General features: G+C 40.9%; 2 protein-coding genes and 1 long non-coding RNA gene across 8 annotated transcripts in view; 2 read left to right on the top strand and 1 right to left on the bottom strand.

Annotated features, from left to right (window-relative positions):
* Nucleotides 1-3,126, top strand: part of LOC103511493 (vitamin K epoxide reductase complex subunit 1-like protein 1) — a 15,157-nt gene extending 12,031 nt beyond the window's left edge. For 2 of the 4 annotated variants that reach the window (XM_017445013.2, XM_017445015.2), the window contains exon 4: nt 2,368-2,738. In XM_017445013.2, the coding sequence (XP_017300502.1) occupies nt 2,368-2,606 (239 nt within the window). In that variant the 3' untranslated portion in view covers nt 2,607-2,738. Of the gene's footprint in view, nt 1-2,367; nt 2,739-2,863 lie in introns of those variants that run through there. The other 2 variants (XR_003392156.1, XM_026825245.1) reach the window with 2 other exon arrangements.
* On the bottom strand, nt 2,959-3,479 carry LOC113468392. The gene is made up of 2 exons (XR_003392157.1): nt 3,207-3,479; nt 2,959-3,138 (listed from the first exon to the last, which is right to left on the bottom strand). It is a non-coding gene; the product is annotated as an uncharacterized LOC113468392 (long non-coding RNA).
* Nucleotides 3,480-5,767: 2,288 nt separating this feature from the next.
* Nucleotides 5,768-8,245, top strand: LOC103511491. Of its 3 annotated transcripts, XR_001809563.2 has the most exons (5): nt 5,768-5,918; nt 6,326-6,441; nt 6,630-7,166; nt 7,305-7,454; nt 7,627-8,245. XR_001809563.2 is itself a non-coding variant. In XM_017445010.2 (4 exons), the coding sequence occupies exons 2-4, from the start codon at nt 6,366-6,368 to the stop codon at nt 7,331-7,333; spliced, it is 642 nt and encodes a 213-aa protein (XP_017300499.1). In that variant the 5' UTR covers nt 5,768-5,918; nt 6,326-6,365; the 3' UTR covers nt 7,334-7,597. The 3 variants fall into 3 exon arrangements, 1 of the variants encoding a protein (XP_017300499.1); XR_003392155.1 differs by lacking the exon at nt 7,627-8,245 and having other exon boundaries at nt 6,630-7,287; nt 7,426-7,535; XM_017445010.2 differs by lacking the exon at nt 7,627-8,245 and having other exon boundaries at nt 7,305-7,597.
* Nucleotides 8,246-10,183: the final 1,938 nt, after the last annotated feature.

Below are 10,183 nucleotides of genomic sequence, written 5' to 3'. Positions count from 1 at the left end.
GAAGAAGAAGAAGCAGAAGAGAAGAGATTGAATTTGATAGGTGACAAAAACAAGAAGAAGAAGAAGCAGAAGAGAAGAGATTGAATTTGATAGGTGACAAAAACAAGAAGAAGAAGAAGCAGAAGAGAAGAGATTGAATTTGATAGGTGACAAAAACAAGAAGAAGAAGAAGCAGAAGAGAAGAGATTGAATTTGATAGGTGACAAAAACAAGAAGAAGAAGAAGCAGAAGAGAAGAGATTGAATTTGATAGGTGACAAAAACAAGAAGAAGAAGAAGCAGAAGAGAAGAGATTGAATTTGATAGGTGACAAAAACAAAAAGAAGAAGCAGAAGAGATGAAAGAAGTGTTCATAGATCTGTTGCACTGATGGTGTGTTTTTTATTTATATTTATTTTGTATACAGAGGAACAGAGGTAAACGAAAAAAGTCAATTTTTTTACTTTCCATTACATTAAGTAAGTAAAGGGACTGTATATTTACCTGGGTACTACGTAATGACGTAAGGCGGCATTACTTCAAGGCTTTCAGATGTACCTGATGTCAGGTCTACCTGATAGTGAGTGGCTGGCCTATAGGTACAACGTAATGAGAAAGTATTGGTCCCCCCCCCCCCTTTATGAAGACCTCTAAACACGTTCTTAAATGTTATTCAAGCCTCAAAAAAGGGTAAATTTGTATAATTATGATATTTTACTCTTGTCACGTGTGTGGCACGTGGTCGGCCTTAGAGAAATACTGATGGTCTGGTGAAATCCTAAAGGTTCGTTCCAACTTGTCATCGGAAAAAAATCGTGTCGTGTGTAGTGGGAAGACTTTCATATGTAGTGACCGCTGGAAAAGCAGAATTTTGAATTTGGACGAATTAGATCGAAATATGGAATTGTAAATACTTTTCCATACTTTGGTGTTATAGGGCACTGGCGTGACTTTCAGTAGCGCGTATTAGTAGTCTGAAAACCAAACAGAGATTCTTTATTATTTTCATAGCTTTGGTTTTTCCGGCGACTATACGCTTCCAATGTGCGCAACGGACCTAAAGTCAGTGACTGTTGTTTTCAAACTTCAAAGTAGGTACTTTCGTCGCTGGAGACTGACACAATACCCAAAGTCTCGGGGAGAACTTTATCCTAAAAGACGAGGTTTGTTCTCGGAACGGCTGGATTGCCCTAATTACCCTCCTTCTCTAAAAGTCACATATTTAAGCTGTATTCGATTATACCCATGTGACTTTTTCTATATAGTCAACATACTCGGTTGATTGGCACTTCTGTTCCTCCATCCAGTTAATTGATGGGTATTTCTGTTCCTCCAGCGACGATAATGGACATCCATCCTCTTCCCCTAACTTAATCCCAGACCCCCCTCCTCTATCTATTCTCTAAGGCAGCTGTTCTCAACCTTTGGTTCCCGCGGGCCACATTTGAGTGATCCACCGTATGCAATTCTAAACTAGAACTTCTAGTAGCCCACAGTCGCGCGATGCCGCCTGAAAATCCAAGACTTGTCTGACACTAGAAACGTAGACGGGCGACTTTTAGTAGCGCCTAGAAGCCGAAAAGCCGTAATAACCTTATAGTAGGGCGTAGATTGCATAGATATAGGCTATGCAAATAGAGAAAATCCGAACCTTTTCTACTAGTGATGGTTCTGTGAACTGTACCTAGACCTCACTCAGATTCTTTTGCCTAAGCTGAGACTTTAACAATAACATCCTTCCATATCGACAATTGTTTGTTTAACTTGGTACCTACCTATTTGAATTTTGGGCAAATTTACGATTTAGAACAATGTCCTGCTTTGAAAAAATGTCTTCTGGGTAATTCTACGTGTCTATGAATGACGTAATACATAATTATGTATCAAAACAGAAATAAAACTATCTACACGTCTTATGTAGGTACCTATATACAATATACATATATCTAAAATTCTTCTTGTTTTCTTTTACTTTTACTCTGTGGTAATGCCGCCACTGGTTGCTATTCAATTGTCCTCACGAGGCTCAGTGCACCCCGAAATCCAACCACAGAGCCGATCACATAACCGAATACAACTACAGTCGAACCTGCCTAAGTGGGAATCCAAGGGACCGACAATTTTTTCCCCGCTTATCCAGATTTCCCAGTTAAAAAAGTGTCCTACTGGAGAGGTTGCCATGAAGGGGCCACGATTTTTTTTCCCAGTTATCCAGGTTTCCCACTTAGACGAGTCCCACTTCACAGGTTCGCCTGCATAATAAAATACGGCTTCCCTTGCTCTCTACATTGTTGCCAAATCTAAGTGTTGCCCTGCATAATAAAATACGGCTTCCCTTGCTCTCTAAATTGTTGCCAAATCTAACCCCCCCCCCCTCCGGTGTTGCCAGGTTTCCTCAACTACGTATTCGTCACCCGGCTGGTTGTCCTGCTGAGTGTGTCGGCCGTGGCCGTCTCCGGCTACGTCAACTACATCTCCTACTTCGGCCTCAAACAGATCTGCCCGATAGAGGTCGCTGTGGCCGCGAGCAGCCTGCTTCTCCTATTGGTCAGCTTGGTCAAGGTCAACCGACTGAACGCCGCGGCCGGAGGCCAGAAGAACAAAAACAAAAAGAAGAAGCAGAAGTGAAGAGAGTTAATTTCATAGGTGACAAAAACAAGAAGAAGCAGAAGAGAAGAGATTGAATTTGATAGGTGACAAAAACAAGAAGAAGAAGAAGCAGAAGAGAAGAGATTGAATTTGATAGGTGACAAAAACAAGCCGCGAGCAGCCTGCTTCTCCTATTGGTCAGCTTGGTCAAGGTCAACCGACTGAACGCCGCGGCCGGAGGCCAGAAGAACAAAAACAAGAAGAAGAAGCAGAAGTGAGGAGATTGAATTTGATAGGTGACAAAAACAAGAAGAAGAAGAAGAAGAAGAAGAAGAAGAAGAAGAAGAAGAAGAAGAAGAAGAAGAAGTAGAAGTGAAGAGATTGAATTTGATAGGTGACAAAAACAAAAAGAAGAAGCAGAAGAGATGAAAGAAGTGTTCATAGATCTGTTGCACTGATGGTGTGTTTTTTATTTATATTTATTTTGTATACAGAGGAACAGAGGTAAACGAAAAAAGTCAATTTTTTTACTTTCCATTACATTAAGTAAGTAAAGGGACTGTATATTTACCTGGGTACTACGTAATGACGTAAGGCGGCATTACTTCAAGGCTTTCAGATGTACCTGAGTATATTTACCTGGGTACTACGTAATGACGTAAGGCGGCATTACTTCAAGGCTCTCAGATGTACCTGTCAGGTCCACCTGATAGTGAGTGGCTGGCCTATAGGTACAACGTAATGAGAAAGTATTGGTCCCCCGCCCCCTTTATGAAGACCTCTAAACACAGTCTTAAATGTTATTCAAGCCTTAAAAAAGGGTAAATTTGTATAATTATGATATTTTACTCTTGTCACGTGTGTGGCACGTGGTCGGCCTTACAGAAATCCTGATGGTCTGGTGAAATTTTTACTGATACCTATATTTTTGTTATGTAGACATATTTTTTTAATTGGTGAGGCTGAACATGAAATACAAGGACATACGTAAATTTAAGAATCTACTTGAAATGGAATGTTTTTCTTTTCTTTTTTTTACGTGCTCTACAGAATCTACTTGTATGTCCCAGAAGGGCCATATGTATAGCCTTACACCCAAGATATGAATAAAATTGAAATCATTGAATAAATTGCCAAGGCTGACACTTCAAGAAAAATGTCAATAGAGCAGTTGCGCTTACTTGGGTGATGTTTCAAAGACAAAGAGCTGAAAAAATGAGGAACTAAGGAATTTTTCTTTTTCTTCTACGACTTCTGAGCCCGAGATAAATCCACTTAAAAAATACCTACCGGTAAATCTTGAAATCTGACCTCACGGCATACGCTCCTGTAGGCGATGACGTCACATCAACTGTCCAGAGCGCAGGCAACACATTAATGTGTTTGTGCGCATACGTTTCTGCGCATCATTTCTTGAAACCTGACGCCACTACTCTTCGAACTTTTTCATTAGATTGGCAAATGAAAATTGAATTTTTGACCTTTTAAAGTTACTTTCTCGGAGTTTTGACCTCAGATTCAGATTTTTCACAACTTTTTACATAGGAATCAACCTTTTATTCATAATTTTTACCCAACTGCAACTGCTCCATTGCGGCTGTAACTAGGTATTCAAAATTCCAAACCCCCCTATACCTAAGATTCAGATTTTTCACAACTTTTTACATAGGAATCAACCTTTTATTCATAATTTTTACCCAACTGCAACTGCTCCATTGCGGCTGTAGCTATTTGAAATTACAAACCCACCTGTCCCTAGGAACATGGTTTGATCTTGGATAGATGGTTTGTGCTCCGTTCTTACGATTTTATCGCCGCGCCGTGACAATAAAGGCAATGGTCATCAAAATATCTTATCTTATATTATAAGAACGAGATCCATTCACAGTTCATAGTTCACACACTGATCGCTCTATCTCTAGAACCACAACACATAGAAAGCTGAAATTTGGTAGGAATATTCCTTTTATGGTCTAGGTGTGCAATAAGAAAGGATTTTGCGAAAATCTAAACCGACCCTGAGATATGATCAATTTTTGATCGCTAAAATCACCATAAGAAATACACAGAGTGCAGAGACTGCGGGAGAGAAAACTTTTCCTCGCTCGCCTAATATTTGAGTTTCGATGTTTTTATTAGTTTGATAACTACAAGTTCGGCCATGCCTTTTCCACAAGTTTGGCCATGCCTCGGGATGAACTAGCGGGATTCCGGAGCGAAGCGACGGAATTCAGCTAGTATAAGATAATCACAGATAAGAGAAAAATATGAATGGTCTGAGTTCCTACAGATAACGAGTTTACTTGGGTTTCAATTGGATCAAGGCAGGGTTGTATTCATGGGGAGCCGAGCCTCTCCCCCTTTGAACTTCACTTTTCTCCTCTACATACATACTGTAGGCAGTCAGCTCCCATGGCGTAGTGGTCACTGCACTCACCTTGCACGCGGGAGACCCGGGTTCGATACCCGGCGGAGTCAAGAAATTTGTATCATGCAGGTAATTGACGGCCATGCCTTTTCCACAAGTTTGGCCATGCCTCGGGATGAACTAGCGGGATTCCGGAGCGAAGCGACGGAATTCAGCTAGTATGAACATATAACGGTCAAGAAAAAGCTACTACTGAAGGAAGTACGTGAGTTTGCGAGAGAAAAGCAGATCAAGTCTGTATGGATAAAGGACGGATTGATTCTGGTAAGAAAAAATGAAGGTGATAAACGTGTTATCAAAATAAATACCAAATCCGAGTTGGAGAAATTCAAAGCAAATTTCCAATAGGTGAGGAAGCAAGAAATCAATCAAATACTTCAAATGAATCTCTACATTCAAAATTAAAATCTTTGAAACTTGAAAACCCGAGGCTTACATGTAGAAGTATACTGTATTCAACATCAGAATATGACAAGTTTTCAAGGTTTTCTGTGTCTTCCGATGGTTCATTGCTATTAAAAATATTTGCTAGATGTTTACCAACGCATCAGATTTAGACTTGTCATGACATGTAAATGCGCATAGCGACCGGTGCCAGCATGGTAGGTAAACATTGGATTTTAGGATTATTGAGATATTGGGAAAAAAATCCTACAATACTGCAGTGAGCACCAAAGTTGTGACCTCAAGTTGAGAAACGCTGAGTTTTGCGATAAACACTGAATCAGCTTGAATAATCAATCTTAGAAAGACTTATCAACTTATCATTTCACAGTGTTTACCAAGTTGTTTGAGTTGGTGACTCCGAACTACCTACCAAATAAGATCGATGTGTATATTCTACTTTAGGTAATTACTTATATTGTGTATTGCTGATTGGTTGAATTCAAATTTTCTTGAACCAAAAAAAGCTCAACTCAGAGGTAAGTCATTTATTTTATTTGAATTTTTTGATTTTGATTTGAATTTATGACTTTATTTATTTTTTAAATTTAGAATATACATTTTATCCATTCTCCTATCTATATGCTTATTCTAAGGATCAAAAAAAATATGACAAGATGAGAGGATGGATGCAATTTTATGGCTAAGTCTACTATCTACACTAAAGACCAGGAAAAAATCTGGTCTTTGTTTTGTAGATAGCAGTCCAGGTCAGTTTCCTTCTTTCTTTGCTACTTTTCCCTATTTGCTCATCATTCTTTTTCCTTTTTTTTTATTATTACATAATTATGTCCCACTTAGAAGGGTTTGACCTCTATTTATTTTATTTATTTATTTTACTTTATTTTTATTATTATTATTTATTTTTTTATTATTTTTCTTTCAGGATCTTCGTTTTGTCGGGCTGAAAAGTGTGTTTCGGAATCATGAGTTTTTCTCTTCCTAGTAAGAGACCCCCGACAAACCCCTCTTGGCTAGCACTGATGAGCACCAAATATTCAGATTTGACGAGTAACAAGCTGAGCTATGATGAATCTACCCGTATTGTTTACGATCTCATGAAAATATGCAGCGGAAACAACGGATCCTTCTACGGAGGGATTCAGGAGGTTCTCCTTCGCCTCTTGCATTGCTTGAAAGAGCTTCGACTTGCGTTCCCAGAAGACCTTGTGGGCACTCCAAATATTCAGATTTGACGAGTAACAAGCTGAGCTATGATGAATCTACCCGTATTGTTTACGATCTCATGAAAATATGCAGCGGAAATCACGGATCCTTCTACGGAGGAATTCAGGAGGTTCTCCTTCGCCTCTTGCATTGCTTGAAAGAGCTTCGACTTGCGTTCCCAGAGGACCTTGTGGGAACCGGATCTTCAAATGTCAGAAACCCTGGTTCACTAGGTTCAGTAACTTCCCAGCCGTTTAACTGCAACAAATGTGGATATTACAACTCGAGCGGTAACAGATCCACTTGTGGGTCCTGTGGCGCTAAAAGGGTCACAGAAACTCCTCCCAGACCACCGTTCTCCTGTGTAACCTCTCGTCCGAGACAGCATGAGTATTATCGTCCCCGTGCAGACTCCGAGTACAATGCCCCTGCTCGCCCTGAAGCAGCACCGTCGACAAACCCCCCACTCTGTTTCATAAACGGACCTGAAGGGGACCAGATGTCGAGTGACCCTCTCGGGGCTTACTACACAAATCTGTCCTGGTTGTACTACGAAATACATGGCTCCCCTCGCACTGCACCAAACTAGAAAAGAATAGATCTCTCTCAGGGTCTCAGGTCAGAATCTAATGATTAATTTGTATCAGCCGATCAGTTTTTCTTCTCCACACTTCTCTATCCGTTGTACTACGAAATACATGGCTCCCCTCGCACTGCACCAAACTAGAAAAGAATAGATCTCTCTCAGGGTCTCAGGTCAGAATCTAATTTGTTTGTATCAGCCGATCAATTTTTCTTCTCCACACTTCTCTATCCTGATGTGCCATTCTCTTCATCTCTTGTGATAGGTTCTACATTCCATGTCCTTTTCTACTTGTTGGATGAATTCTTTCTTCGGTCTTCCTCTTCTATCTTTTCCTTCCACAACTCCTTCAATTACAGTGTGTAGCAAGCTCTCATGGCGTAGTGTATGTCCAATCCATTTATCTCTTCTCAAAGCTATCATCTTTCTTGTGATAGGTTCTACATTCCATGTCCTTTTCTACTTGTTGGATGAATTCTTTCTTCGGTCTTCCTCTTCTATCTTTTCCTTCCACTACTCTGTGTAGCAAGCTCTCATGGCGTAGTGTATGTCCAATCCATTTATCTCTTCTCAAAGCTATCATCTTCATTAGCTCTCTACTTTCTTTGACTCTTCTTAAGATTTCATCATTAATTGATTTGATACTAGATACAAACTAAATAAAATAAAATAAAAAAAAAAATCTGGTGTGAACATCGCACGACATTCCTTATCCCATTTGGCGGATTCCGGAGTACAGCTAACAGTTACTCCAATGTTAATGAAAAGTATAGGTATATTTTAGGGGCTTTCAGATGTGGTTTAAGGAAGGGGTCTCCTCTCATAACTTTTCGGTAGGTAGGTAGGTAGGTAGGTATCTCTATATCTCTCTATCCGTTACCTAAGAGTTTTTTTTTAGGACTTATTCGAAAAAAAAGGTAAAAACACACTACTATCACGTCACGTGAGGCTATTATGAACGAAATTACCTACAAAATATTCGATGTCACACCACGTGTTGCCCTAACTTGAGAGTGTTTTTGTAAAATAAATGTCTTTTGAATGAAACAAAAATTATTAATTTTATTTTATTTTTACACAATTTAGCTACATAGGCCATTTGCGGCAAATAAATAAGGTGGCCTACAGTTCTTTTAGGAGTAGGAAGTTGTTCTTCTTTAAGAAACGCATCAGGATAGCAATGGAATCAGGGTCGTCCTTGAATGAAACAAAAAGAACAGAACGTTCTGTTCTTTTTGTGCTCTACTAGGTATATTGTTATTATTTTTAAGGGTTTGATTAGACCAGTGGTTCTCAAACTTTTTTGCATGGCGCCCCCTTTGGGCATATTCTCATTTTTCACGCCCCCTCTACCTTACCAACCCCTCGGTATATTATTTTTACCTATGGGTTTTATGGAATAACAAAACGAGAATTTGAAACTTTGAGATTTTTTTTATATTCAAGTAAGTATAGGTTACCTACCTATTTATATAGGTTTTATGAAATAACAAAACGAACCAACCTCAGTGGCTCAAGCAGTTAGCGCGGGAGGAATTTCAGAACTGGAGATTTATGGTTAGAATCCCTCATAAGGTGAAACAGCAGTGATAATAAGCAGGGTAGACTAATAAGCAGGGCAGGGACGTAACTCAAGATAGGTACCTACTAGAGTTGGAGACTTTCCTGGTAGGTAGGTAATTTTGGTGTAAATTTGATTTTTTTATAGGAAAACCTCGCGCCCCCCTGAATTATCTCCACGCCTCCCCAGGGGGGGGGAGCGCCCCCCAGTTTGAGAACCTCTGGATTAGACGGAACTGTAACGGAGGTCTTATCGTCCCGAAATCGAAGAGAGAAGGGAAGACAGGATAGGAGAAAGTCAGCCGTTCCAAGACCAAACCTCTTGGTGAATACTGTATACCTACAGGCGGGATGAAAGATTGGTACCTTAGCTCAGGCTCCTTGTAATATACCTATCACACCCGGCGTTGTTTCGTTGACCCCATTTAGGGCTAGGTAGACCTGACAAGTACTCCTGATCAGGTCTACCTGATATCTGATGAGCACACACACTATCAGGTAGACCTGACAAGTACTCCTGATCAGGTCTACCTGATATCTGATGAGCCTGATGAGCACACACACCATCAGGTAGACCTGATCACGGCGGGGCGATAATTGAAGGGGTACCCGCCCGCCCCCCGCGACTTGAAGCAATGTAGTAGCTCCCATGGCGTAGTGGTCACTGCGCTCGCCCTGCACGCGGCACTCGATCTCGTTTCAGTCAGCTCCCATGGCGTAGTGGTCACTGCGCTCGCCTTGCACGCGGGAGACCCGGGTTCGAATCCCGGCAGGGTCAAGAAATTTGTATCATGCAAATGATTGATCCCGTGACTGGCTGTTGCGGGGCCCACTCAGCCTCGTGAGGAAATCCAATCTTCAGCTCCCATGGCGTAGTGGTCACTGCGCTCGCCTTGCACGCGGGAGACCCGGGTTCGATTCCCGGGGGAATGGCGTCAGCTCCCATGGCGTAGTGGTCACTGCACTCGCCTTGCACGCGGGAGACCCGGGTTCGATTCCCGGCGGGGCCAAGAAATTGTATCATGCAAATGATTGATTCCGTGACTGGCTGTTGCGGGGCCCACTCAGCCTCGTGAGGAAAATGAGTAGCTATGACAAATGAATGCGCATAGCGACCGGTGCTAGCATGGTAGGTAAACATTGGATTTTAGGATTATTGCGATATGTATTGGGAAAATCCTACAGTGTTGCAGTGAGTACCAAAGTTGTGACATAATAACACAAAGAAACTGCATAAACTGCATTTATATTTATTACATATAATACCTCTACGTTTAAGTTTTATTCTCGGTTTAAGCAATCTGATTGGCTCAATGGAGGGGAAAGCGACATCGTGTGAAAGGAGTCTTGAATGTGGGTTCGTGTGAAAGTGTCTTGTTTTCTCAAAAAATCATGAGCGCGAAAATTTGAAAAAAAAAAAGTTGAAATATGAAA

The sequence above is a fragment of the Diaphorina citri genome, unplaced genomic scaffold (genome assembly GCF_000475195.1).
Source record: "Diaphorina citri unplaced genomic scaffold, Diaci psyllid genome assembly version 1.1 scaffold721, whole genome shotgun sequence".
NCBI lineage: Eukaryota > Metazoa > Arthropoda > Insecta > Hemiptera > Psyllidae > Diaphorina > Diaphorina citri.
The sequence above is the reverse complement of the archived record's forward strand: the minus strand, read 5'-3'. Positions and strand labels throughout refer to the sequence as shown.